We start from the raw sequence: 26,150 nt of genomic DNA, 5'->3' as shown, positions 1-26,150 counted from the left end.
GAAAAGTGAAGAGGTGTGCCACAACTTCTCAGCTTTCTGCTGTCGTAATAGAGAAGCTCATGTACACCACCAAGAATATGAACGGACGGAAGGTATGAGTCTCATTGAAACGAATGAAGGCTGCTAAATGTGCAAAATCTATGTTAACATTAGGGCTTAACGTAGTTAAGTCTGTTTTAAAGGTGAAGTAAACTCTACAAGAGCTGGTTTAACCCTGAACACGTTGCTCATCAAGGAACGTGAAACAGTTTACTCGCAGCGATTGTTCCTTCCCCCGAGTTGGTTGCGTGCAGCCACCAAGCGTCCCCACGCCTCGTCCCAGCGCAGCCGGCACCGCTCGCTGTCTGCAGCCCGCGCCGCGCCGGCCCCAGGCCCCAGCAGCTCCCGGGACCGCGCCCGCACCCGCGGGGCCGCCGGGCGGGAGGGGCCGGGGCCCCCGCGCCGGCTTCCCTGGGCTTTTCGCAGCACCTCCCTCGCCTGCCTCCGCCCCCGGCCAGTGGCTGTCCCAGCTGCCGGGGCCGCCGGCGCGCCTGCTGTGCCCAGCGCTGAGCGAGCGGCGGGACGGACGGACGGGACGGGACAGCACGGACGGGACGGGCGGCCGCCCGGCGCCAGGTGAGCGGCTACGGGCTGGCGAGAGCAGAGGCGGCCGGAGGCGGGGGGCTCCCGAGGGCGGGAGGGAGCGGCAGCGCGGCAGCGGCGGGGATGGGAGTCCCCTGAGCCGGGTGGAGGTGAGCGGCTCTGCGGGGCCGGGCGGCAGAGGTGCGCGGCTCCCTCGGGATGAGCTCTCCCGCCGACCCTTCCTGCGGGGACGGGCGAGGTTAGGGCGGGGAGGTCCCGCGGTGGTGGGCGGAGGAGCGCAGGTCAGGGAGCTCTGACCTCCCCGGGCGAGTGCCCTGGCTCCCGCTTAGTCACGGATCCTGGCCTGGAGTGGCCCCGCGGGTGTCGCCCGGCCGGGGGAGCGCGGCCCGGGGGCTGAGGGGGGCAGGGCCGGGCCCGTTGGGACTCGAGCCGGGCCGGTGCGGGGCGAGGCCGCCCTGAGGGGCTGCGGGCGGCGCGGCCGCGCTGCTCACCAGGTACGGCTCTCGGTGCTGCTGGTGGAAAGCTCTCCTTCAGCTTTCCAGCATTATCTTGAGTGCTTAATCGGTCAACGGCGAGAAACATTTAGTAACGTGTTTAAATTGGCCTAAAAAAGGGATTGATTTTGGTAGAGGCGTTGATGGGGTTTGAATGCGGTTTAGACCAGGAGACAGGGTAGTGTCCCGTTGGGACAGTATTGCTAAACCGGATCGGGGTTTCTTCTCACATCAGCTTAAAAGTTTTCTCTGCTTCTTTCACACACATTGTGCAAGGAAACCTGTATCGCTGGAAGTGATGTCTTCGGAGTCACTTTTTGTGCACAGTAATTATTTCGAGTGGGGGGGTTGTCTGGTTTTGTGGGGGGTTTTTGTGTTTTTTGTTTATTTGTTTTGTTGGTGGTTTTTTTTTTTTATGTTCTCTGGCTAGGTGTACTGGAAGCATCTATTCTTGACTGAATTTATTTTTGTTTTGGAAATATATAGGTTTCGTCGTTCATGGATAGTATTTGTAATGGTGCTGAACTCTGTTGCTTTTACTGTGTTATTTTCTTGCATTGATTTATGTGGAAAAGGGGAATAGATGTTTGTAAGCTAGTTCAAGGTGTGCTTATCCAGCAAATTAAATGCATGATTGTGCAAGCCCAGGCTGGATTTGACTTACGTGAAATCACAGAATCGGTAAGGTTGGGAGGAACCAAGTGGTCATCTGGGCCAACTTCCCTGCTCAAATCATTTAGAGGAACTCTGAAGGTGTGTTAGAATGGGCTTCAACATGAACCAAAATAGAGTTTACAACCTCCAGATCTAAGAGATATCAATCCCAGAGCAAATCAGTTGTGTCTTCAGTTCTGTCACTTGTACTGAAAAAAGTAAATCTGGTGTTACGTGTGTTTGCTCAGAACACGTTCCTCCCTTTTGCTTGCATAGGCTAACAGTGTACATCATCACTAGAAGAGAACTACACAAGCTGATATTCCTGTTCTTAAGTTTTCCACCTTAAGGGTATTCCCAAGTGAAAAGCAGACTTCTGTAACTGTTTCCATGGGGGAAAGAAGCAGAATTTGTTCCTCTGCTAGGTGACCAGTAGTGTGTTTGTTGAATGAAAGAACAAAAAACACGTCTTTGCTTAGGAGGATCTCCAAGTACTTGTCTTCACTGAGGAAGCACGCTTATAATTTAATGATGAAGACAAATCTCTGAAGTGGAACACTGTGAAAGAAGATGCAGGAAAGAAATTGCACATAAATGAAATTTGCTCAGATAGAAATTGGGGCCCCAAAATTTTCTACTTACACTGTAAGATAATATATCATTATCATATATAAATATATCATTTCTACCGAGTAAACTAGTGTTATTGGTATCTTTATTAATATTACTTTAGTATCTTAAGGTAATCCTGTTGATGAAATGGAGTTTGTTAGTGTGTTCTTTTTTCTTCAGTGCCTTCCAAATTTAATGTTAAACCTCTGTTTCTAATACACCAACAGAAATTGGCTCATATTAGGGCCAGTTGGAGAGGGATGTAGGACTGAATTCCCATTCTCAAATTAGTAACTCAGTTTATACAGTTTTTGTGCTGTGAGTGCTTTTAGTCAGGTCTTCCACTGGTAACTGTGGAGTGCTGGCAGATTGAGAAAGTTTGGGAGTTCATGGGAGAATAACTCTTGTTAAATTTGGACAGTTTTTTGTTCTTAATATGTAACATGATCACTGGCCTTGGCAAATGCAGTTTAGCTTTAACACTGACCACTCCACTGGAGTTTTATGTTTTTAGTGGAATATTAGATTAGATTATTTGAAGACCAGAGTAAGGGTAGCTCATGCAAGTAATCTCATAGGCTTCAACAGAAGAATAAGCATGGATAAGTCATGTTATTTGGCCTGAAATGTTAGCTCTATGATAAATGATAAGTCTACTAGTGGTTTTATATATTTAGGTTCAGTTAAAAGCTTTGCTCTTTTCTAGATGCAAGGATTTAGACAATATTAATTTGTTGGTAGGTGCTATTCAGCTTGTGAACATGAATGCAGTTGATTGGTTTGTTACACAGGTGTTCATGATTATGAGGGTTTTACTCTTTCCAATCATAAATTCCTAGTGGAGTTACAATTTGGAAAGGCTCTATAATTGCTCTATGAAAAAGATAGGCTTGTACAACTATATGGTAATTAATAGGACTCAATTGCTTGTGAGTCTTGCATTCCTTTTGTGACAAGATACCTTTGAAATTTATTGTTGTTCAGGATGGACTGAGGGTCTTTTGTAGCTGACAAAATCAAAGACAAAAAAAATCCATCTCAAATTCCTCCCTGCATGAGTCACGTGGATTTGTCTTCAGCTGTGAGCTGAATATTTTGTATGCCACAGGTCTTCAACCTGTGAGTGCTACCTACATCAGATTCAGGACAGTTTTATTGCAGGTGTTATGCAGGGGAACTGATACAAGATTTTAGAAGTATGTCTGGCAGTTCAAGTCCCAGAGTCAGTATTTTCTGGCTTTCTTTTATTGATGAGCTCTGTAGCACAGAAATATAAATACTGTTTGCCACAATAGCTGCTTTTCAGCTAGTGCCTTATAAAAATGTGATTTTGTTGTTCTGTTCTACATCCTCTTCTGCTGGCTGCTTGCATACAGTATTCTTAACAGCTCATAGAAAAAGTATAGTTAGTAACATGACTAGCTTTTTTTTATTTTAGAAGAAAATTATAGAATATCAGTTATACTAGATGAGACAGTAGATAGAAAAGAAATACTTTATAAAAATAGAAATACTTTATAAACCTTTAACCTTAAAAAGTTCTTCAATCTACTTAAAATACTTTTTCAATCTGTAGAATTTATAGAAAATTACTAGAATTTACCACAGTATTTCTGTTTTCTGAAATTTGCCTGAGTACCTCAAGTGATGCCTTAGTTACCAAAAAAGAACAAGCCCTCACAGATTAAGCACTATTTTCTCATTTATGGTGTTCATTAAAGGAGTCATTGAGGAGTTAAGGTCTAAGAGATCTGTCAGAAGGTTTGCTAGAAGTTGTTATGTTTGACAAGATGTGATGCTTTTAGAAATGGTAGAATTAGAAAGACAAGGAGTAATCTGATTATGATAATTGTGGAAATATTATTGTGCACACATAACAAAACTCATCATCTTTTACTGATGCTTTTAGTGTCCCTGTCTTTAGAGAAAAAAGGACTATGCCTCTCTGCCTGAATTTATTAGACATTTGGACATGCTTGATTGTGAATATTGCTAATTTTAATGTTTAAGTTCTAAGTTCCCAACCCGACTTTGAACACCTTTGTTTCTTTTGCACCAAATTAATTATGGACATAAGCTGGCTGAATGGTTTCTGATGGGTTTCATGTTTTGAAGTGACTTTGTTCCTCCATTACTTATTCATGCCATAGTCTATGTGTTCATGTAAGTTGGATTAAAAACGCTGTCTTTTTTTCACCCTCAACTCTATTTCGGCAAGTCAGCAATGTGGTGATTGTGGTTTATTTCTGAGAAGGCCAATCACTCTTTATAGAGGTGGTGATGGTGAAAAGAGCCATGTGGAGTGTACAAAGTGAAGTTTTTGAGCTGATATGTTTGTGGGGGTGCACACAGGAATGGTTCAGATTTAAATAAACTTTTCTGAAGTTGCTTTCAAGTCATCTACTCACCTGTGTGATGGCTTTCAAGTGTTTACCAATGTTTGCTGTTGACTCACTTTCAGTTGTAGAAGTCTAACACGGGCAATGGTACCATCTCCTGTTCCTCTGCAGACACGTAAAGTGAACCCTGAGGAGGAGAAGTGCTAAAGGAGGCCCAGAATGCTGTTTGGGCCTAACCCTGTTTCCTAGAATGTCTTAGTAGAGGTTCTCTAAATATTTACCCCATGTGGAGACTGAAGTGCCAATGTGACTGCATTTCCTTAGGCTGTGTAGGGTACTGATGCTGTATCTGAGTTTTAGTGGGACTTTGGAAGATGCTTGCTTCAGTGCAGCCGTCTTTCCAAACTGAAGAGTTTTATTTCTGTGGTACAAACTATTCTTTTTGGTCATTGGGCTGTCAACTGAAAAGAGTCTGAGAGACTGTTATAAACCACCCCCGCCCCCTTCCAACCAAAAATTTCCACCAAATATTGTGCTTCTTAGCTTCCAGAGAAATTTTAATGGCACCAAGTGCAAGATCCAGGAGACCTGTTAAGTCCATAAAGTGAAGCTTACAATGAAATCACAGTATAGTTTCTTTTTTAGGGTGTTGCTATTCGAGCCAAGAGAGCTTAGAAAGGAGACTGGGGAAGAAAAGTGTAAATTGAGCAGAAACAACTATTTACTTTTTATTTTCCTCCACTTTCAGTAAGATGAAACTTTGAGAACTTTTTTTTTTTTTTTTTTTAAGTAGGAAAATTGAAAGCATGAGCTGGGCAGTCTTCTTTTTGGCATGCCTGGTGCTCACCTCACAGCCTGCCTACTGTTTACTGATAAGAATATTCGAGGTTTTGAAAAGTCTTTGTCTTTCCCTCTATCTCTCTGCATCAAATTAAGTCCTGTAGCTGAATACAAAGGTTTTTGAAAACTTTTTGTGTACTTTTTTGTGCTTATATCTCTTTTTACCCTTTCCCATGCTTTTATATGACTCAAGGTGCATGCATAGTGTTCTTTTAATCATTTCTGATGTGCCAACCTTTGTGTGATATACTCCGCAGAACACATCTTGTTGTTTCCCCCCCTCCCTTAAACCTATGTACTTCCATACCCCAAAATATTAAGAAAAATGTAAACAACCTGTCTGAAGTTGAAATAATCAGACTCATGGCAAACATAACTACTTTTATTGCATGTCTGCTTGTCGTGCTTCATCAGTACTTTGTAAACTCTTTTAAGACAAAACGTGCTCAGGCATTGTCAGTGAAGGGCTTTTTAGTTTGCTCTAGAATTAATAGAGGGTGTGGGTAAACTGTGGTCTTGAGGGAATACACCGTGCAGAAAAGGATTTCCTGGATAGTGTAAAACTTTTATAAGAGCTAGAGAAAGGCCTTTTGCACATCTCCCAGGTGACAATTGGATATGAGGAGGAGGTGAAACATTTCCAGTCTGGGTAAGAGGGAACAAAACTTGCTTGTAATTGTCCCCTGTCCCGTTTTTGTGCTATATAGAGCCCAAGTTGCTGTATGAGAGAATCAAGTCTCAAAAGTGCAGTGGTTTTAGTCCTAGGTCCATAATGGAGGGCCATTGAATAGCACGTTCCACTCCTGAATCCACTTACACAGGCCTGAGTGATTAAGTGTGCACTTTTACATGAATCTAAGCGGCGATCTGTGAGCTGAACTGAAGGCAGACCTCGGCTTGCACAGCTGGTCATTTATAACATAAAATGTATTAAAAAGTCATCATAATGCCAGTATCCTGCAACGATTGAAGGGCTAAACCAAAGAACGGATTTCTCAGAGAGTTCATCCTCCAGTTCTCTGAAGAACTCAATCAACCAGCTATGAATTTTGCAGATGACTGATATCTGTGCTTAAATGGCATGTTGCTCTCTGTAAGCCAACTTATTAAAAAGTAAAATATTTAATATCTTTGAAAGCAGTAAAGATTTATGTCAGGAGGAAAGTCCTTGAACTTGAACACATTACCATTACAGTCTTAGAAAAAGCTGGTGTTTTACATAAAGGGACTATATGAACATGGTGACTATATAGAATACAGTTTTTACAGATATGATTAACATCGGAGAAAATTAATGAAAACCAAACTATTAACAGACAGTAATAATCATATTACTGTCTTCTGGAAACACACTTTAAAAGCCCCCCATGGAACAACATTTTAAACTCAATGGTGCTATTTCTTCTGTTAAGTCAGTAAATTCTGTATGTGCCAAGATTTACTGTGACACAAGAGTTTCCAGCATAAGCGTCCTCCCTATTACATCTAAGTTGCTTCAGCCAAAATTTAAAAATAGCATTAAAACTTTACTGTGTTTTGGTTCCAGTCTGGAAAATATAAGGAGCTGATGGAAGAAGTCTACAGTCTTATATTTCTGAAAGGGAAGACATCAAGAAGTTTTCATACCTGGGCAGTACAATGTGTTTATCTTCCTTGGTTTAGTGTTTTATCACCTGGTATAGACTTGAATAAGGCAGAATGTCACAGAACAACAGCCAGAAGCTTACCATTCATTATTCTCCTCCTCCTCAGCAGTAGCTTCTATAAATTTGGGAAATATTTTTATTGAAATCCAAAATCTTAGTCGGGGATGTATCCAGAAGACAGAATAAGACCCAAAGACTATGAATGAAATAAGTGTGGCTTGAACAAAGCAGTTCGAGCTGCAGCAGTAGACAGCGTGATTGGAAGTAAATGAATGACTGCTTTGGACCATGATTTCTAAGTTTCTGTAATCAGCTGTTCCTGCATTGACTGTGAGAACTTGCTCTGGCTAGAACTTAGCATAAAAGAACTAATAGTTTATTAAATGTTAAAGACTGCCAGTAAATATATATTTTCAACAGGAATTATGAAATTTGGATGTGAAATTTTTCCAAAAGTGATTTAACAAAATATGTTACAGAACACCACTGCTGTATTTATGTTTTGCACTTTCTTTGTCTTTAGTCCTATGAAAATATATCTGCTGTACTACAAGGCAAGCAATTGCTGAAGGTAAGTGCTAAATGTGTCACCTATGGGTGCACACTTGGAAAGTAGTAAAGTAAAATAGCGGGGCATGAGCTAATTATTATTAATGATAGGAATGCAGACTCCTTTTTTATACCGTCTTCCTGTCTTTGTTTCCACTAACGACTTTAATTTGCAAAGAGTGTGATATCAATGCAGAACTGTGACGTGTATAACACAACAGACAAACAAACAAAAAAATCTAATTTTTCAAAGTATGTTTGTTCATTTGTTTTAAGAAAAGTGCTCTCAATTATAATTTGACTTTCAAATTAATAAGATGGTGTGAAACATTGTGAGACCTGGGTACAAGGTTGTCATTGGTCAAAATAAGATACTCTTCATGGAGAGCAAACGGGACATAACAGATTTATGACTGAGCCTTTAATTTCTCTTTTCTGAATTTTATTTTTTTCTGCTGATCCTAAAGAAATGTTTTATATTGTCATCTATTTCAGACACTTAGCTCTTTGTAAGTAAGAACCACTTAGTTGTACCTGAGAAAGTGAAGCCAGCTGGTTACATCTTTACCCGTAGTCTGTGCGTAGAATTCTTTCCCACACTTGGGTGGCTCAGTAACTGTTGTACTTAATTAGATATGCTTGATATACACATGAAAATTTTTCATCCTGCTGCAAAAACTATGCATAATTTTACTGGACTCCCTGAGTCACGCTGTATTCATCTATTATGAAGAACAATACAAATGTTCATTTGTACACATGAGCAAATTAATGACAAATGAAAAGAATCCCTTATGCCTAATTCTGTCATGTCCACAACTATATATCTGCAATTATATTACTGTTCAGGATCATTAAGAATAAGGTTTTAGGATTCTAATACGGAAAAGGGCTTACATAAGTTTAAGAAAAACATAACGGCCAAATGTTTTGGAATGTATCATAGGATCTTTATTTGAATAGATATGGTGAAAATGTATTTTATATCTTGCTTAAAAAAAAAAAAAAAAACAAAAAAACCCAAAGATAGTAGCATGTTTTTCTTTGGTAGTCTCTAACAACATGGTTACAAAAAGAAAGGAACACAATTGTTATTTTCCCAGCTCTTTTAATTGTATATTTTATCTGGACATTGGAACAAATCTTGAACTAGTGTAACCATCCGAAGTCTTGCAAAAAGTCAGTTGAGTTGTGACCGTGTCAGTATTTCACTTTATACATTTACTCAGTTTCCTGCTATCTGGATTTTATTGCTTTTCTTGGGATCATTAATTTTCATTCATAGCTTTGAATGGTTTTAGAGTTCTTGATATGACTGAGTTCAGTCAACAAGAAGCTCTGACTCTGTCCCTACTTGTCTTGCCAGGCCCATCTGTGGAAGTGAGAAAAATGTCAAAAAACCCCACTTGAGATAAAAAAACTTAAATGTACAGGAAGTGTTTATTACAGCATTTTTTTAAACACTAGACAAATATTAGAAAAGCTCACTCTGAAATGTCGCAGTTAGAGGAAGGTCCATTCAAACTCCTCAGGGCTACAGAGTGCTCAGACAGGGCTGCAGTCAGTACCAGGAATTTCTTGGCTCCTGTACTCGAATTTAGACTTTTGTAATGCAGTTTTTATTTCTGGGGGATGGGACACTAACATCATTGTCTAATGAGCTCTGCCAAACAAAACAGAAGGCATGCTTGGTGGTTCAGGAGTAAACATCTGTCCTAGTCAGCTCATTTCATGTTGATCAGTTTGCAGGGCTGAGGCTTAAGGGGAAAACCAAAAGCAGGGAATGTAGGAGTATTCTGGATCACTATCATATGTGACACAAAGCGAGCAGCTTCCCTCATTACTTGCCATTGTCCATGGCTACACTTGTGGATGCCACTGAGTATTTTTGGTCTCCATCCCATTCACATTTCAAATCTTGGAGTCTAGGTAGAGGAGAAAAGGGATGCTGGGAGTTGTGTTTATTTTGTTGTCTAAATACATCACTATGGATGCATGGTTTAGTGTACAAAAGATTTCCCCATAAAATGGAAGAATCTATATTATAGATATAATATGCAACTTGGTTTTGCTGGGAAGTGACCTAATTTGAGACTAGACTGGGAAATGTAAGTAAGCAAAGAAAGGAAACAGTTTTTGGATGAGCATGTCTTAACCCTAGGAAATTACATTGTAAATGCAGTCTTTGAAGCTGTCAGATATATTTAAGGACAACAATTTTCATTATCAGGTTCTCAGGATAATTAATTTAATTCTGTTACTTAGGTTGCTAATGGAACAACTTTATTAATACACAATTTTTAGGCATTCACAGAAGCAAGCTGAGGACAAGTTTCAACATGTTCCTGGAGATCTTTAGAAACTGACATTTCTTGCCATTTCTTGCTTTGTTTGGTTTTGATCTGTTTCTAGATTTGTATATTAGGATATATATAGGATTTTGTATATTAGATAAGACCATGATTATAGCATGTGATTTATTTTGTCACGTTTTTTTTATTTCTTAGAAATATTGCATGTTGCGTAGTTCTTGAAAATACTGGCAACAATCTTCCAGTGCTCTTAATTTTTAAGAAGCCTTTACTTTATGCTTTCTATGTTATACTGTTATATGGTTATAATTTATTTGAATATATGTTTAATCAATTTCTAAAGTTTCAATTACTCAGCAACTTCACTGTTCTTAATTTGTTCCTGTGGCACTTCTCTTGCAGAGTTCAGCCCATAGTAACCATTATAAATTAAAAAGTATTTGCAGTTGTGTGAATGCTTGCAAAAAAATTACATTTTAGCCCTAACCTTAAAAACATTTAAAGCCCCAGAAAGAGTTCAACATTTAACGATGCCTGAAAAGAGGGGAAGCTACTGCAGCCTGACACAGCACGAGCAGTACAGTACAGTTTGCTAACCAATGCACCTGCACATGCACCCAACTTGTGATGGCCAAGTTAAACTTCTGGTGTCAGGCAGAAGGCTCTGAACTACCCTAAAGCTGATACATGGAAAATATTCAATATGCAAAGTTTACTGCTTTGCATGTTTCAAGAATCAGCTACAGACTCACTTGCCACTATGTATCTAAACTTTTTTATTTAAGAATAGTTGTCTGAAAAAAGCACCCGTTTCTTTCAGCATGCAAAATATTCAGATACCCCTATTTTTGAAAAGATCTTAAAAAAAGTATCTCACAGAATGGTATCTCTTACAATAGGAGACAGATTCTTTTTCCTACACATTTTCTTTTTTCCTGTTGCTCACATTAAACAACCATCACTAGTAAGAAAGGTGGACAAACCAGATTTTCATGATATTGTTCATGAACTTGCTGCCCGTAGTGTTTTGTGGTGTTTCTCTCTCTCTCTCTTTTTTTTTTTTTTTCTCCTTTCTTTTTTTTTTTTCCTTCTTTTTTTCAGTAGCTTCTTGCTTTGAAAATGAGATGAAGGTTGGGAATCATGATCTTGCTTCTTAGTTCATAGTGTTGCTATTAAAGTGTCACATGAGAGAATGTGTGGATAGTGGACTGAAGAGATGCTTTCTTGCATACTTAACTGAGATTATGAAAGCTTTTGGACAACCTCTCCATGCTTGCTCTGTCAGCTTTTTGTTTGGGTTGGGCTTTTTGTTGTTGTTGTTTGGGAATCTTTTGGAGGGGTTTGTTTGTTTTTCAAATGCTGAAAGTCTTATTTGTGCAAGGAGTCATGGCCATGCTCTGATGTATTTGTAGTCTTTGGAGAATTAGAGCTTGGATGGTTTTTTTGGTTGGCGTTTTTTGTTTGTTTGTTTTTGTTTGTTTGTTTTGGGTTGTTTTTGTTTGTTTGGTTGGTTTTTTCCTTTCAGCAAACATCTTTCTCTCTTAGTGTCTTGGCAATATACAGAGTATCCATATTGCATTTCTGTGCAATATATACCCAGTAGTATAACAGGGTTGAGAAGATTTATGCTCATGTTGGAAGCATATTTTGTCATAATGTTCACACACCTACACATTTTCTAGTCATTGTGGTTTATTTATTTATCTGTTTCTTCTAGAATGGTTGCCTGGGGAAAACAGCACTGCTGTGTTGGCAGAATACAGGACATTTTCTTGAGATTCAGGATTATTCAAGCAGTCCTTTTATTTCAGTTGTTCTTGGCTACAGCAAGCAAAGGTAAGAGAATTTTTTCCTGATTTGTCTAGTGTTGGTATTCCAAATAAATAACATTAGTCTTGATGAATAGGACTTTTGAATATATTCAAAGAGGCAAGTCTTTGCCTCTTGAAATCAAGAGGAAAAGGTGTCATTAACAAGAAATGAAACAGTTGGTGCTTAACATTTTGGATGCTTTTTATGTTTTCATAAAAGTCATTGGTAGAAACTTCTTCTAGACTGTGGATGAGGAGAGAACCAAAACACAATTTGTACTAACAAGACAAACTATTTTATTGCTGGTGTTTTTTTGAGCTGAAAGTGTTACTATTTTCAGAACACATTGCTGCATCATTTGCACTGCTCTTACAAAAACACCGCAAGATCCTTTGAGCTTTGCTCTATTTAGGGCATGTGTGTGTAGAACATCTCCTGCATTGATCTTGGTTATGGATCTGAATATGCCTAAGGAAAAGGTAGTAAGGTCCAAACATGTAACAGAAATGACGCATTTGAAGTTGGCAGTTTATGCACTTTATGTACCAGTAAATGAAAAATAAATTCATAAGGTTCTTGCAGATAAACTGAAATGGTGATGCTTCTTTGTGAGATAAAATAGAATAAAGTGAGGTAAATTAACTTGTGGTTTTTTATGGCTGTTCTGTAAACCGATGGTAGTCTGTTACTGCTCTGGACCTCAGCTGATAAAGATAACAGTGCTTGTCATTTAAAGTTTCCTTATGTCAGTAGTGTGTAATGAATGCATTTTTCATGTTAATAATGTGCTTACTGTATTAAAAAATTGGGAATGTTTTTTTTTGCTGTGTACTTAATGGCTAGTTTCAGAAGCTGCTTTCTGTGTCATGGCATTTTATTTTACTCTAGGTCAGAACTTCTTGTTCAGATTTACTGCCTGATTTTTTTTTTTAATAAGTATGCCTGCTTAACAATATTGTACAGCTACTGAGGTTTCATAGGTTACAGAGTAGACTAGTTTTGGCTCTAATCTCCAGATACAGTAACTTTTATTAAATGTTTCTATTGAGACAGAATCTGAGATTCAGGTGATAAACCCTCTACTAAGATGGAGAGGTGTTAACCTCTTGTACTTTTAAATAGTAGAAAGGACAGAGCTGCTCAGCAGATGGACAGATGCCATAGAAGAGTTTTTCCAGGGAAAATTCAACTGTATCTAAAGTATTGAGGAAGCAAGCAAAGAAGGATTTCAGTTTTCAGCTTTGTATCACTTAAAACTGTCGGTAATCATCAAGGAAAGCTAAACTGACAGAAGAGTGTGTTTATGTTTTTCCCTTATTTTATTGGGGATTTTTGGTTTTCGGCTGCCAGCAGCATGTCTGCTCTGTTCTCTCCTCATCTGAGGTGCCAAAGTACTTTTCTGTTCTCCAAAAATTATGAAGAGAGAACTTCCTGTGTTCTTTTTGATGCTCAGGTGCTGGATAATGTGATGTTGTTTATCCCCAGCTAAACAAATAGAACTATGAAAGAAAAGGAGGGATAAAATTAATTTTGGGGAAATAGTGCTTAGCTTCAGATTTTCAAAATATTCAACAGAATCAAGTGACCCACATGTAGAAGGTTTAGAGTTTTAGACTTCTATAAACAGTTATGAGCTCTAGATGGAATATGTGGATATATGAGAGTCTTTTGACATAATTTTAACGGACTGTAACAAGCCAAATGTGTCACAGTTGGCAAACACCTGCAAGGAAGTTAGTAACTATTGTTACTAGTTAAAAGCCAGATTGTAGAGACACATAAACTTGTGACTATTTTTATTCAAGAGAATGCCTGACTATATTAATGCTCAGCTGTACTGCTCCAGTGGTTATTATTAATACAAGGAATATAATACTGGTGCTTATGTACTGAGAGAATCTGCTCCTGTAGGTCTAATTCTTAATACCTACAGTCGGCCATCTCTTGTAAAGGTACCAATTATCACTGTCTAAAAATGTTTATAAAAAAGAAAGAGATGCATTTTTGGTTTATGTTGTCATGCTCAGAAAGTTAATTTTAAACATTTGGAAGTATGTGGATACATTTCAGGATTTCTTTTAGGGCTTAAGAGAACATGCTTCTTAAGTACATGCTTTTAGTTTTAGTGAGGGAAAAAACCCCAGGCTTTGCATCTCTTAGAGATAAGTATAGTAAGAAGAAAAAATTTGCGTTTCAGAAAAGGCTTATATGTCCAAATACAGCAAAAAACATTAAAAAGTCAGCCCATGATTACTATTGAATGGAGTTTCCTTCACTCCAAATTATGTTGGGTTTTTTAAATTAGTATTATTATTATTTTTATTGTCATAATTTTTTTTTTCTTTTCTTTTCTTTTTTCCCCTCTGGAGCTGTTTGAAGCATTCATTCCACTATGCTCCCTTTTCTGTGCTGTGGTGATAAAGGTGTGTTCATGGCTACTTTTCTGAATGTATTGTATTGTCTGGATGTGAGAACACTACAGGAATGCCTCTGTTAAAGCACAGGCAGTTCCAGCTCCTCAGTTCCATGGTCAAGAGTGGATCCCAGCCCACAGCCACCATTTCTTGAGAAAAAAAGTGATGATTAACATATTTTCCAAAGGCTTTACTGTAATGTCATTTCCTGCTTGCAGTGTATCCACCCACATGTCAAGGAGATTTAGTCAAGATAATACTGATAAATAATTTCTAACGTAATGCTGTACTGTGCTCACTTGGAACAACAAAGTGCATTTTCTGACTATGATTATGATTTCCTTTTTGCTTTTTCAGCATTCTTTGGGTAGATAAAGCATATTAAAATTTCCAGCCTTTCTTGTAACAATTCAGATAGTATTGGTATCTGTTATCTTACTTTTGGTATTCCTTTTTTGTACTTTTTTATGACTGTTTAGAGCAAAACGGGCCAGCTTTCCAGTTTCCAGAAGGGTAGACCTTTCTATGGAAAAACTTTTCTTAGTTTAAATTAATTCTTCAGGCCTTGCATATTGATCAACAGCAGTCTTTTTGGATTATATAAAGCAGACCAAGAGAAGCATCAACAGGTTCATCTCATTTTGCATAATTTCTGTTGGCTACCTGTCTTAAAACTGTTTTGATCAACAAGTTTGTGTCCACTCTGGCTCCCTTGAAGTAACAACTCCCCTAAAGAACGTAATAGAATTTATCCACTACTGGCATATCAACACTGATTTAATGCTTAACGTGAAATCAAGCCTCTCTCAGAATTCGTTTACTTCCAAAACCAAGTCTGCTGATGATACTTCAAGTTTTGATTCGTATTTTTGCTCAGGAATGGAATTCCAGTCTGTCAGTTTGGATAGTTAACAGTGACTTCAAATTTTGAAGCTGTATCAGGGAACTTCCTTTTCCAGTCAATTGGCCATCTCTGCATGCTCAAGATTGCTTACAGGAATTTTGGAGGCTATATGAGTCATACAAGTATACTTCTGCCATATACTGTCTGAGGAACAGCTGCTTCATCAAGTCTTTCAAAACTTTCAGCAAAATTCAAAATTTCTACTTAATAGTGAAAGACATGAGCAATTCTTTTTAATTTGGAAAGACTGTGTCACCACTGTTGGCATGTAACTAGCTGGCTATTTCCTTTATAAAATCGGTTTCCTTATGATCTGTCAATGCTGTAAGGTGGAGATCAGTTCTAATTTTACTTAAAGAGATAGGTATATACAAGCCCCCATTTTAAAAAATCTCACATTCTGTGACACTTCCCCTCCCATCCAGTCTTCCTCATCCAGTTTTTAAGTAATTTTAAAACTCAGTTTTCCATGCTGATGTGTTCTTAGCTGAGTATCCCAGATTTTGCTTTCAGTCTCTTTGACAAGTGGCCAAACTGAATGAGAGAATTTATGCTGCAGGGTTAGGCAGGGGAGGCTTGCTGTTGGGTCAAGTATGTTTTTCTTCTCCTTTGCCATTTTGAACCAATCTAACTATTCACTCACCATTCAAAATCCACTGTCTGCTAGTTAAGATTTTTACCTAATCTTAGCCTGTACCCAGAGAGTTTTTGTTTGGTCTATGGCCTTGCATGGCACTTCTCTCACATATACTGAACTTCAGTAATGATTCCAGGCTGTGAGAAATGCGTGCAAGTTTCTGCTAGTTAGCATCACAGAGAGAGTCTCAAATTTATAGGATGCAACAAGAACCGGTATCAATGACTTTCCATTAAACTGGATTGATATATTTCCTGTTTCAAACATTTCTGATAGCTTGTACCTATCAAGTTGCACTTGGAAGTTAGGAACTTTCTCCTTGTTTTCCCTTGTTGCTATTGAAAAAGAAATTTGAGAGCCTGGAGGTCAAGAGACAGAAAAGTTGTCAGAACTGGCCTGATGAAAGCTGGTGCTTTGGTTGCATGAGAACATTACAGAAGAACTGGCTGTGATCTTGACAGCTAACTAGGACTATGAACATAACCTGCTCTGGAAAAAAAAAACCCATCCAAGTTGCCTGGAAGTTTGTCTTCTTACAGAGGATCTAATGGAAAAGTTTTTTTTTCCTATGTTAGATGATCTTTTTCTGCTTTCCAACCCTGACCAATCATGATTAATCCCATACCTCCTCTGGTGCGTACATAAAAGCTCTGCATATATTGATAAATAATTACCTCCTTAAAGGTGTCAGTAGTGTGTTCACTTGCACTGGCTGAACATCTGACAGGCTGTTTCATTTTTCTGCTGTTCCATTTCATTGTTCCAAAATTTTCTTATTTTGTTGCTGCTGTGTGCACCATAAATCAAGCAACCGTGATACTGATTATGCAATTGAAGTGTGCATAATTCCACAAAATAAGAGTCAGTTCCTGAGAGTTTACATCTATAACCACAAAAGCCTATCCTTTTCTGTGCTGGGACAATGGAGGAAACAAGGCACCTACAAGAACTGAACAGTTACGCTCAAGTTTCAGTGTTTGTGGCATTGTCTGGAACAACTTGTTTTATAGGGAAGGTGCCTGCTGGACCTGTTGTTTATGAGCAGAGAGGGTTGGTGGATGATGTGATGGTTGGAAGCCTCAGCAATCACAAGATGATTAGTTTTTGATTTTTGGAGACTTGAGAAGGAGCCCTGAAGGGCAAAGGAGTCCTAGAAGGCTGCACATTCTTCTTCAAGAAGGAATTCTTAAAGAGGCAGGAGCAGGTCATCCCCTGCTGAAAAGTGAGCCAGTGAGGAAGATGACCAGCCTGGCTGAACAGAGATCTTTGGCTGGAATTTAGGAAAGAAGAGTTTATGCTCTTTGGAAGAAGGGGCAGGAAACTCAGGAGGACTATAAGAATGTGTTAAGTTTAGGCAGGGAGGAGATCAGAACCCAACTAAAATTTATTCTGGCTACTGCCATAAAAGCCAAAAATGTTTCTATAAATACATTAGCAACAAAATGGTAAGGAGAATCTCCAGCCTTTATTGGATGAAGTGGGAAATGCAGTGACAAAGTGTGAGGAAAAGGCTGGTGTACTTCATGCTTTCTTTGCCTTAGTCTTAGGGTACCCAGCCCCCTGAGCTGTAAGACTGGGATGAGGAGCAGAATGAAGCCTCACTTGTATGAGGTTCAACAACACTAAGTGCCAGGTCCTGCACTTGGGTCCCAACAACCTCATGCAGCACTACAGACTTGGGGAAGTGTGGCTGGAAAACTCCATGGCAGAAAAGGATCTGGAAGTGTTGATTGACAGCTGCTGAACATGAACCAGTGTGTGCCCAGGTGACCAAGAAGCCAATGGCACCTGGCCTGGATCAGCAATAGTGTGGCCAGCAGGACCAGGGCAGTGATTGGCCCCCTGTGTTTGGCACTGGTGCCACATCTCAAATCCAGTGTTCCAATTTGGGCTCCTCCTTTCAAGAAAGACATTGAGGTGCTGGAGCGAGTCCAGAGAGGGGCAACAGAGCTGGTGAAGAGTCTGGAGTACAGGTCTTCTGAGAAGCAGCTGAGGGACCTGGGATTGTTTAGCCGGGAGAAAAGAAGACTCATGGGAGACCCTATTGCTCTCTTCATTAAAGGAGGTTGTAGCGAAATGGGTTTCGAGTTTCTTCTCCCAAGTAACTAGCAACAGAACAAGAGGAAATGGCCTCCAGTTGAAGGAGGGGAGGTTTAGATTGGATACTAGGACACATTTCTTTATGGAAAGGGTAGCTAAGCATTGAACCAAGCTGTGGAGAGAAGTGGTTGAGTCCATCCCTTAAGGTGCTCAAAAGATGTGTAATGTGGCACCTGGGGACATGGCTGAATGGTGGACTTGGCAGTGCTGGGTTGACAGCTGGAATCAGTCTTGGAGGTCTTTTCCAGCCTGAATGATTCTGTGATTCTGCATGGTCATCCTTGGTCTTGTGCATAAATTTCACTTCAAAGCTTTCATGAGCAGCTAGGATTTATTGACTGCCTCCAAATTTGTCACTTCCTCACCACAAAAATAAATCTGAAGAAGTAGGTTGCAAGATTGTTTCTTAATGTGTTGTTTTGAAATCTCCTAGGAAAATGCCTAGAAACAGTACTATATGGAATAATAACTTTGGTATAAAAGATCTTTTTTAAGACTAAATCATTTTACAAATCACTTTTTCTTTATTTAGATCAGGAGGATTTCCTAGGGCGATACAAAGCCGTCTTTAAGACTGCATGTGAAGATCCTTGGAGAATGTCTTCAAGAATTTCTCTGCATCCCTTGAGAGAATTCCTTGTCTGTGTGCACCTCAAGCTGTATTCCTCATACAGCCCATGGACAGCATATGTATATGCTGAAAAAACTCTTCACTCCAATCTCTCTGCAAATAAGTATGATCTTGGACTTACAGGAGATCACAGTAAATTGAAGATATGGTTGTTTGGAAAACAAATAAATACTACAATAAGACTTCGTAAAAACATTTGGAACCAAATATGTATCCAGTGGAAAAGTGATAATGAGGAGATGAAGTTATTCATAAATGGAACAGAAAAATTACACAAGAAACTAAATGGGAAAGTTAATTTGCCTGGAAAAGGCCAGTTTTTACTTGGCTGTTCAAAGCTGCATGGTACAGCTGTGTCACCTCGCCAGGGTATGACTGGGGAGCTGTACCTGTTCAGAATGTGGGACAAGGCAAATATAACACAATCTAAGGACTGCCAGGATAGTGGTGTTATACGCTGGAGAAAGGAGGATTGGACCTATAACACGACAGTAGAAGAGGATAACTCTTTACAATGTGGTAAGTACCACTGCATTGCTTTTGAAATGGTAATTCAGTCAAAAGTTGATCTGCGTGTGTCTAGCATTTCTCTTCCAGATTTTACGAAGTCTTAGTCTATTAATCATTTCTAGCTAAATTCTTGATGAGCTCATGTGAGGACCTACATCTTTTCCCAGTTTTTATCCAAATGAAAAGGTATAGCATCAATCTTTTAAAGACTTTTCACTTGCTACAACTTTTCTATCAAGCATGTTTGTAATATGAGAGCAGGATGCATGCAACTAAAACTCCTTGGAGTATTGAAGCATGTATCAATGCAATCTTAAAATATTATTTACACCTCTCCCATTCAGGGAATAAATACAGAGGAAAGCATTGCTGGTTTTCATTCCGTGCATTTGCTGGGCCAAAATTTCAATGAGTGCAACTTTTCACAGCTTCACTGGCACATGACAGCATATTTATTCAACTGGTAGGGTCTACATCTGAAAAAATTATAGGAGGATCAAATTTCTTCTTTATGAGTATCAGTAATGTCTCCTTTATTAAAATGACCAAATGGTTTCTCACACGTCTCAAAATTCCCTTCTGCCCTGAAAAAGTACCATAGAAACCTTTGAATCAAACCAAGATTTTATTTTCAGAGAAATTGAGTTCAAGCAAGAGAATAACCCTATTTTTATCTTTTGCTATCACATCTGTTGGCAAAAAAGACAAACTTGAATCAAGCTTTTGAAGGAATATAATTTATCAATCATAGGAAATTATATTATCCCCCAAGAGATTTCAATGTGACTAGCTCAAGTGTTGTTTCCTAAAATTTTTGTATAGCATCAGTGATTCAGTTTAACTGTGAAACAGTTTTAATCTTCATCACCTTTATTCTTAAAAAATGTACCTATCTATTTAATGCAGGTTCAAAAATATCTTTTATCTATGTGATCTTATAACCACTGCCTGACTGGACTAGATTCAAAAGGTGTCTTGGTGAGGGCAGTAAAGTAAGGTGACCAGATTTCTTTTTCTGTGAGAGAAGGAAATCTGTCCAACAAACTAGAACCTGTGGACAGTGCTTCTAGCACTGATTTGTAATGAATGAAATGCCTTTGCTGTCCTTCATGATGTAGTCAGGAGCACATACTTTTTGTTGGGTTGTGTGACTAGGGAAAGGAGCTGAAGAAAGGATGTCTTTTTACGCATGTCTGGCTGTGCTTGAAGGAACACAGTCCTAAGGCTCAAAGGAGGAACATTCTGGCTACCAGTTGTACATTTGGTACAAAGGAGATCTGAGAGAGGTATGTCTCGATAGTGGGGAAAATCTCAGTCAGAGTGGAGCATCTTACTGTCTTTTACTGATGCACAGAAAGGACAGCCTCCTTGTTTTCTGTTCCAGCAATTTCTGCCCTGAATATTGAGCATCCTTGAGCATCACAGGGCAGCTTGATCAGGCAAAGTTTTAGAGTTCATGATTTAGCAGCTTGTGGAATCCTTTGTGTACCTGCAAGAGCCCTCTAGTGAGTATGCAAGATGCATTGTTTTCAAAGCTTTGTTGCTTAGCCAGACTGAATAACTGGGCTGATAGGGGTTTGTTTCAGTGCAGAGACCATCTCTACTGCCAAATATAAGGTATTTCCTGTAGGTAACTTGGAACATGAACGGCTTTTCAAAGAGAAGCTTGCTGGAATTTTTTTACAGTTTATTTGCCTTCCTTCAGTAATAGATGCATTTTAGCTGATTATCCCCCAAGTGAAAAGCATATATTTAGCAAATACCAGTCCAATATATAACAAAGCTTTTACTGTAGAAATATCTAGTAGTCTGTATCAGGTGATTTTAATTGATGTTGTTACTACTCTTACAATCTGATTTCTTTCAGTAAGTTCCTCCAAATGCCTGTGTAAAAATTACCTGATTTGGGAAGCTTCTCTGTATTTTGTTAAAACAGAAGGACTTTCAGTAGTAAGTCTGCAGAAGGATCTAATTTTACATCTGCAATGAACGTCACTGGCAAAGGGCTAAAGTTTAGGAAAGTTCTCTGCAGGCACAAAAGGTGAAAAGGAAGTGGTTCATTGCAATCATAATTATGCCAGAGGACAAGTTTCAGAATTTTTTTTGTGACCCGATTGGCATTTTGTGCCTACATAAAACAATTATTTGTAAAATGTTTTGTCAAAGGCTACAGTAGTTTCTGTGATTTCTTCTTTGCTTAATTATTCAAAGTCTTTGTGCACAGTTGTCAAATTGGTGTCTCATGGGCAGTGATCCATTGTATGAATAAGTCTAGATTTACTTAGCATCTCTTTTCCTACCTTGGTTTTTGTTGACTCTTCTGATTGTTTTACTTTGGGTTTTATAATTTATTTCTGAGAAAATATTTTCAAATTACCAGATTTTTTTTTTCCTTAACCACTTGAGGTGTATTAAGGTTTAAAATCCTGATTGTGGTAAGATTCACACACATGCATAACATTTAAAGGTATGCTTAGCTTTAACCGAGTAGCTCACTCCCCAGAAGTGGCTGGGATTACCTTTGCAGTAGCTACATATTTTATGCATCTGAAGATTTGCAAGAAAGGACATATCTGACTGCTTCCTACTTTGTGATGAGGCTGGTCACATTTCTTGGACTAATAGTTCTCAGTTGTGAACTTTTAGATCTGAGTTGAAGATGAAACTCTTGCTCCTTCCAGTGACAGTCTTCTGGTCTTCCTGCTTGGTGTGGCCACTGCATGCTGAGCAGGTGTAAATACTGCAGGCAGGACCAGAGAGGGAAGGAGGCCTCATCCTTGGTGTATCACTGGCCGTCTACATACATTCTTCATATTTCTTTGAAAATTCCCCTCTTGCTAAGAGTGAGAAGTAGTATAACAGCTGTGATACAGAGAAGAGTGCAGGTTGAATGCTTCTCACTTTACAGATCACCCCCTGGTATTTAAAAATACGCAAGTGAAGAAAGATGTGCTTACTATTCCTTATGCTAACCTTGGAAAATTTCTTTATCTTGCTCCTTGATGAATGATTCCTCTGTAGCTACATACTTTAATCTGGACAGTATGAATGATAATCTTGTCTCTGTATAATCCAAGAAAAAAGTCTACTAAGTAATCTAAAGTTTGGGGTGATTTAAGAGAACAAAAACTCATTTATTTTCTTGTGTATAAAGTGTTAAATCCTTGAAAAGAAACTTTATTCTCCTTAAAGTACCAGCTCTTCAGTTGTCATTTTTACATGTGATTTTTTAAAGTTGCCTTTAATAATAACTTCACAGTGAAATGCACTGTTTAAACATTAATCATTTCAGTTATACATTAAACAAATATCCAAACTGTTACGCTGTGCATTTATGCAAGGAGCACAGATATGATGGGATATCTTCAGCAAATTTGAATGAATAAATAGATTATTTGGGGCATAACTGTAAATAGTATCACTGACGATAAAGCACTGCTGTCTCATTTGTGATAGTGGTGCTGTAACTTCTAGCCTGTTTCTTTTGGTTGCTTTTTATCCTAATTAAAATTCAGTAAGTATGTTATGGCATTTTTGATTTCTCTAAAACTGTCCCATCCAACCTTCAAGATTAAGGTGTTGCCTTCCCTTTTTCACATACTCTTTTGACTTTCAATATTGCTGAGCCTGCTACTGGTGTTGCTGAAGAGGGTTTCCACACTTCTGGGTACAGAGCAATTTAATGCTGATAGGAGAAATGGGAAGTGACCAGTGTCCTGCTCAGTGTGACTATGTTGCCTCTGCATTCTCAAGGAAGAGGAAAACTTCATTTTGGGGTTTTGTTCTAGTCTGCAGATATGGACAGTAGAAGGTAGGTATTAGGCTCATGTAATCCCATTTAAAGATTTCCCAACTGTGTGCCCCTCTGATGGCAGGATCACCTTTACTGGGAGGGAGGGTGGAGTCTCAAGGCTTTACATCCTCAGGGAGGAGGTGGAAATGCAGCTGTCACTCATCCACTCATCCAATCTGCATCCCAGTCTGTTGGTATGAAACCTTGAGCTGTATTACTACGTTTACTGAATAGATCATGAAAGCAGAAGATGAAAAAGTAAATTATTTGTCCCAATGCCTTTTTTTTTTTTTTTTTTCCCTAAAACTCTAAGGACAGAATACTTAAGAAACCTCTAGAAGCTCTTGAAGGAAATGTGATGGGAAAAAATACCTAACTCTGGGGTGCCTTCTTGATGAGTCATATGCCACTTTACTTTGTACCTATTAGCAGAATACATGTTTGACCTTCCCTTTCTTTCCTCTTGTTCCCTCCCTCTCCTGTGATACCAAACAAAGTGGCTTTTTGGAAATCAGCCTTCCAGAGAAGTGTTACGTTGATTCATCTCAGTATCTAATGTACAGCTTTCCACAAACAGATAAAAACTGTATTTATAACCTAATTTCTCACAAGCAGTGAAACATCAAAGCTGAGTTAAAAAATACTGAGACTAAATTTTCTGTTAAGGGTACTGAAATGAACTGGCCCAAGTGACCGAGCCTGACGTGAACAAGTTCTGATGTTTGTTTCTGTCTAGTGGCCAGTGATAATTCATCTTCTCTTCCATGGTGCCAGGGAGTCAGAGCAGATACAAGCTGTCATGAGGGACTCCAAAACATAAAATTAAGATTGCATTTGAGTTTTATCCTATAAACTTATATACAAAGTGCCTCAAAAATCTACCTTAGGTAGAATGTCAAGATAGGCTAGTATTTCCAGTGTGCAACTAACTAACAACTGTTAACTTGTGAAGGATTTTTATGTGTTGTTATTAATGCCTTGTGTGACAGAGTGGTTCATTTTGGCAAAACATTTATTCAGCTGAAAGGTTTGTCAAATGTTAAAGGGACCCAATCTCTTCCTGGAAAATATGGATTTAATTTGAATAGGAGAATTGAATGTCATATTTTCACTCCCTGTTTCTGCAAATAATTTGGTTGTAGAACAGCACTGTTTTGAAATTTTGGTGTTTCAGCTCCTCAGTTTTGTTTGTGAGCAAGTCTTGTAAAATGCATCAGTGCTGGGCATCTTCATTTCACTGAATGCAAATGGAGTGCAGTGGTTGCTGCACAGTTCTGGTGACTGCTGTAACAAACAAGTAACTGTTGCCTGTAAAAATGTTTAGAAGAGGATCTGCATAGACTTAAAAATTGCAATGTGGAATTGACTTTTTAAGTCATAAATGCTTGTAATTGCACAAACCAGAAAGTTTATGATACTAGATATCTGTTCAGAATTAAATATTGTCTTTGGCCTTTCTGGTGGGAATTCTTAGTGCAAATCAATTCCATTGACTGAATCAGTTGAATTTTTGGTGAAAAAACTTCCAGCACTGTAAGTGTGCTGCAATTTCTTAATTAGAAAATCTATTTTTTATAAATTTCCTTGTATTTTTATTTTTATGTGTAAGTCAAAATTGATATTAGCAGCAATATACAGTTGTGATTGTCTCCTGTCATTCAGTGGTGACAGCCAAGTACTGTGGCTTCAGGAGACCAAATTACATAGCCACCAAGGTGTCCCTTGGGATTCTTCCATTTTCTGTTGATCTGTTTGTGAGAGCTGAACATAGTCAAGACTACCTGTACTGTGAAAGAAGAGTTCTGGGCGCTAATAAGACTGTTTCCATTTTTGGCATGTTTCTCAATTAATATAAGTAAAATTTTAGTCACTTCATTCCATAAATCTCTCCTCTAGGCCCTGCACAGGTGAGGCCATAAATGTATGTTTCTCTGCCAGGAATGCTGTTGTGCTTCTACGGATTGGCAGGGCAGTTTCTGCTCCTTAGCATTCAGTGCCTTTTGGTGTCTGGAGCTGGCTAGAGAGCAGCTGCCCTTGCATTCTCTCACGTGTTTCTTGAGGCCGGCTGGCACAGGTCTTCTGTCTGTGCTGTCCCCTGCCCCTCCTCACCAATCGCACAGCCTGGGCAGGGGGAGTGTCCATTGGGAGACTCGAGTTCACTAAATTTCAGACTCCTTCTCTGAAGAAAGCCCAATAGTTGCTTGCCCAGTCTCAGGCTTGCTCAGAGGATGCTTTCTGCAGAGGTTTAAAGGAGATCACGAAGCGTTAGGGTAAAACAGCAGTCAGCAGCAGCACTGTTCCCCTGAGACAGGGGGACAAGAAACTGCTGCCAGTAATGTCGTTCTTGCACCAGATTGTTATGGGCAGCCCGATTGCAGCTGCTTCTCACTTCTCCACCCTGGAAAAACTGAAGTGCTCACAGATCAGGTTTCCTGAAGACAGGTGGATCAGAAAGGGTGTTGCCTTTCCAAAAAATTTAAGAAAGAAGCTCATAAGTTAGATTGAAGGTAGGGAGAAGAAAAGAATCTTTTATCATTATCACACTTGGAGATAGAACACCATGCACCTTTCATGCTTTAAGGGCTTTTTCTCTGTCCTGTGCCTGAGCTACTGAGCAAATGGTATACTCTGAGTGACAGTGCTTTTGCTGCAGGCACCAGAACCATCTGTCCCATCTTGACCGCTGTGTTACAAAGCCCCCTTCTGCCTTTCTTTCCCTTTCACTGAATTCATTTTCAATTCTGCTTTGCTTGGTGCAACAGCTTCAGCAGATTTTCTGGAGACCATCCTATTCTAAAAGATCCTGTAGCCTGAGATTTAAAAGCTGTTATGCTAAGGAATGCTGTAAGCACAAGGCTATTTTCTTTAGACAGGGCCAGGTATTGATCTCTCTCAGAGCTACATCAGCCCGTGCAGCTAACATTAAGTAGTATTAGTAGGTTTAATCTCCTGCCAGTCTGGAGCTGCTGCAGTTACACTGGTTCCCATTGTCTGACAAAGTCATTGGGGAATGAAGGTTGTCACAATTTTTGCAGCTGTGGTATGGAGCTGTGGTGAGAGCTGCTAAACAGGTTTCATACCTGTGAAGCACAGATGAGATTCTGAGGCGCCGTGCGACTGAGAGACGGGACTTCAAAGAGGGGGTGCAAAAGTAGCCCAAGCAGAGAGCCTTAAGTCAAAGCTTAAGTAAAAATAGCTCAGAGTTTGAGTTGAAGTTAAAGTTTATTGAAGTCTAAGTCTAAGTTGAAGCTATTGAAGTCAAGGTAGAAGGAATTTAAGTCAGGTATTATTCTCACAGTACAGTGTTACATACTTGCTACA

At 39.1% G+C, this 26,150-nt stretch overlaps 1 protein-coding gene across 2 annotated transcripts in view; it reads left to right on the top strand.

The window, feature by feature from the left end:
* Nucleotides 1–581: 581 nt before the first annotated feature.
* The window catches only part of ADGRG2 (adhesion G protein-coupled receptor G2), a 56,840-nt gene continuing 31,271 nt past the window's right edge, over nt 582–26,150 (top strand). For both annotated transcript variants that reach the window (XM_040055426.2, XM_040055427.1), the window contains exons 1-3: nt 582–615; nt 11,746–11,864; nt 18,428–19,045. In XM_040055426.2, coding sequence (XP_039911360.1) covers nt 11,747–11,864; nt 18,428–19,045 — 736 coding nt within the window. In that variant the 5' untranslated portion in view covers nt 582–615; nt 11,746. The remainder of the gene's footprint in view (nt 616–11,745; nt 11,865–18,427; nt 19,046–26,150) is intronic.

Source organism: Hirundo rustica, chromosome 2 (assembly GCF_015227805.2).
Source record: "Hirundo rustica isolate bHirRus1 chromosome 2, bHirRus1.pri.v3, whole genome shotgun sequence".
NCBI lineage: Eukaryota > Metazoa > Chordata > Aves > Passeriformes > Hirundinidae > Hirundo > Hirundo rustica.
The sequence above is the reverse complement of the archived record's forward strand: the minus strand, read 5'-3'. Positions and strand labels throughout refer to the sequence as shown.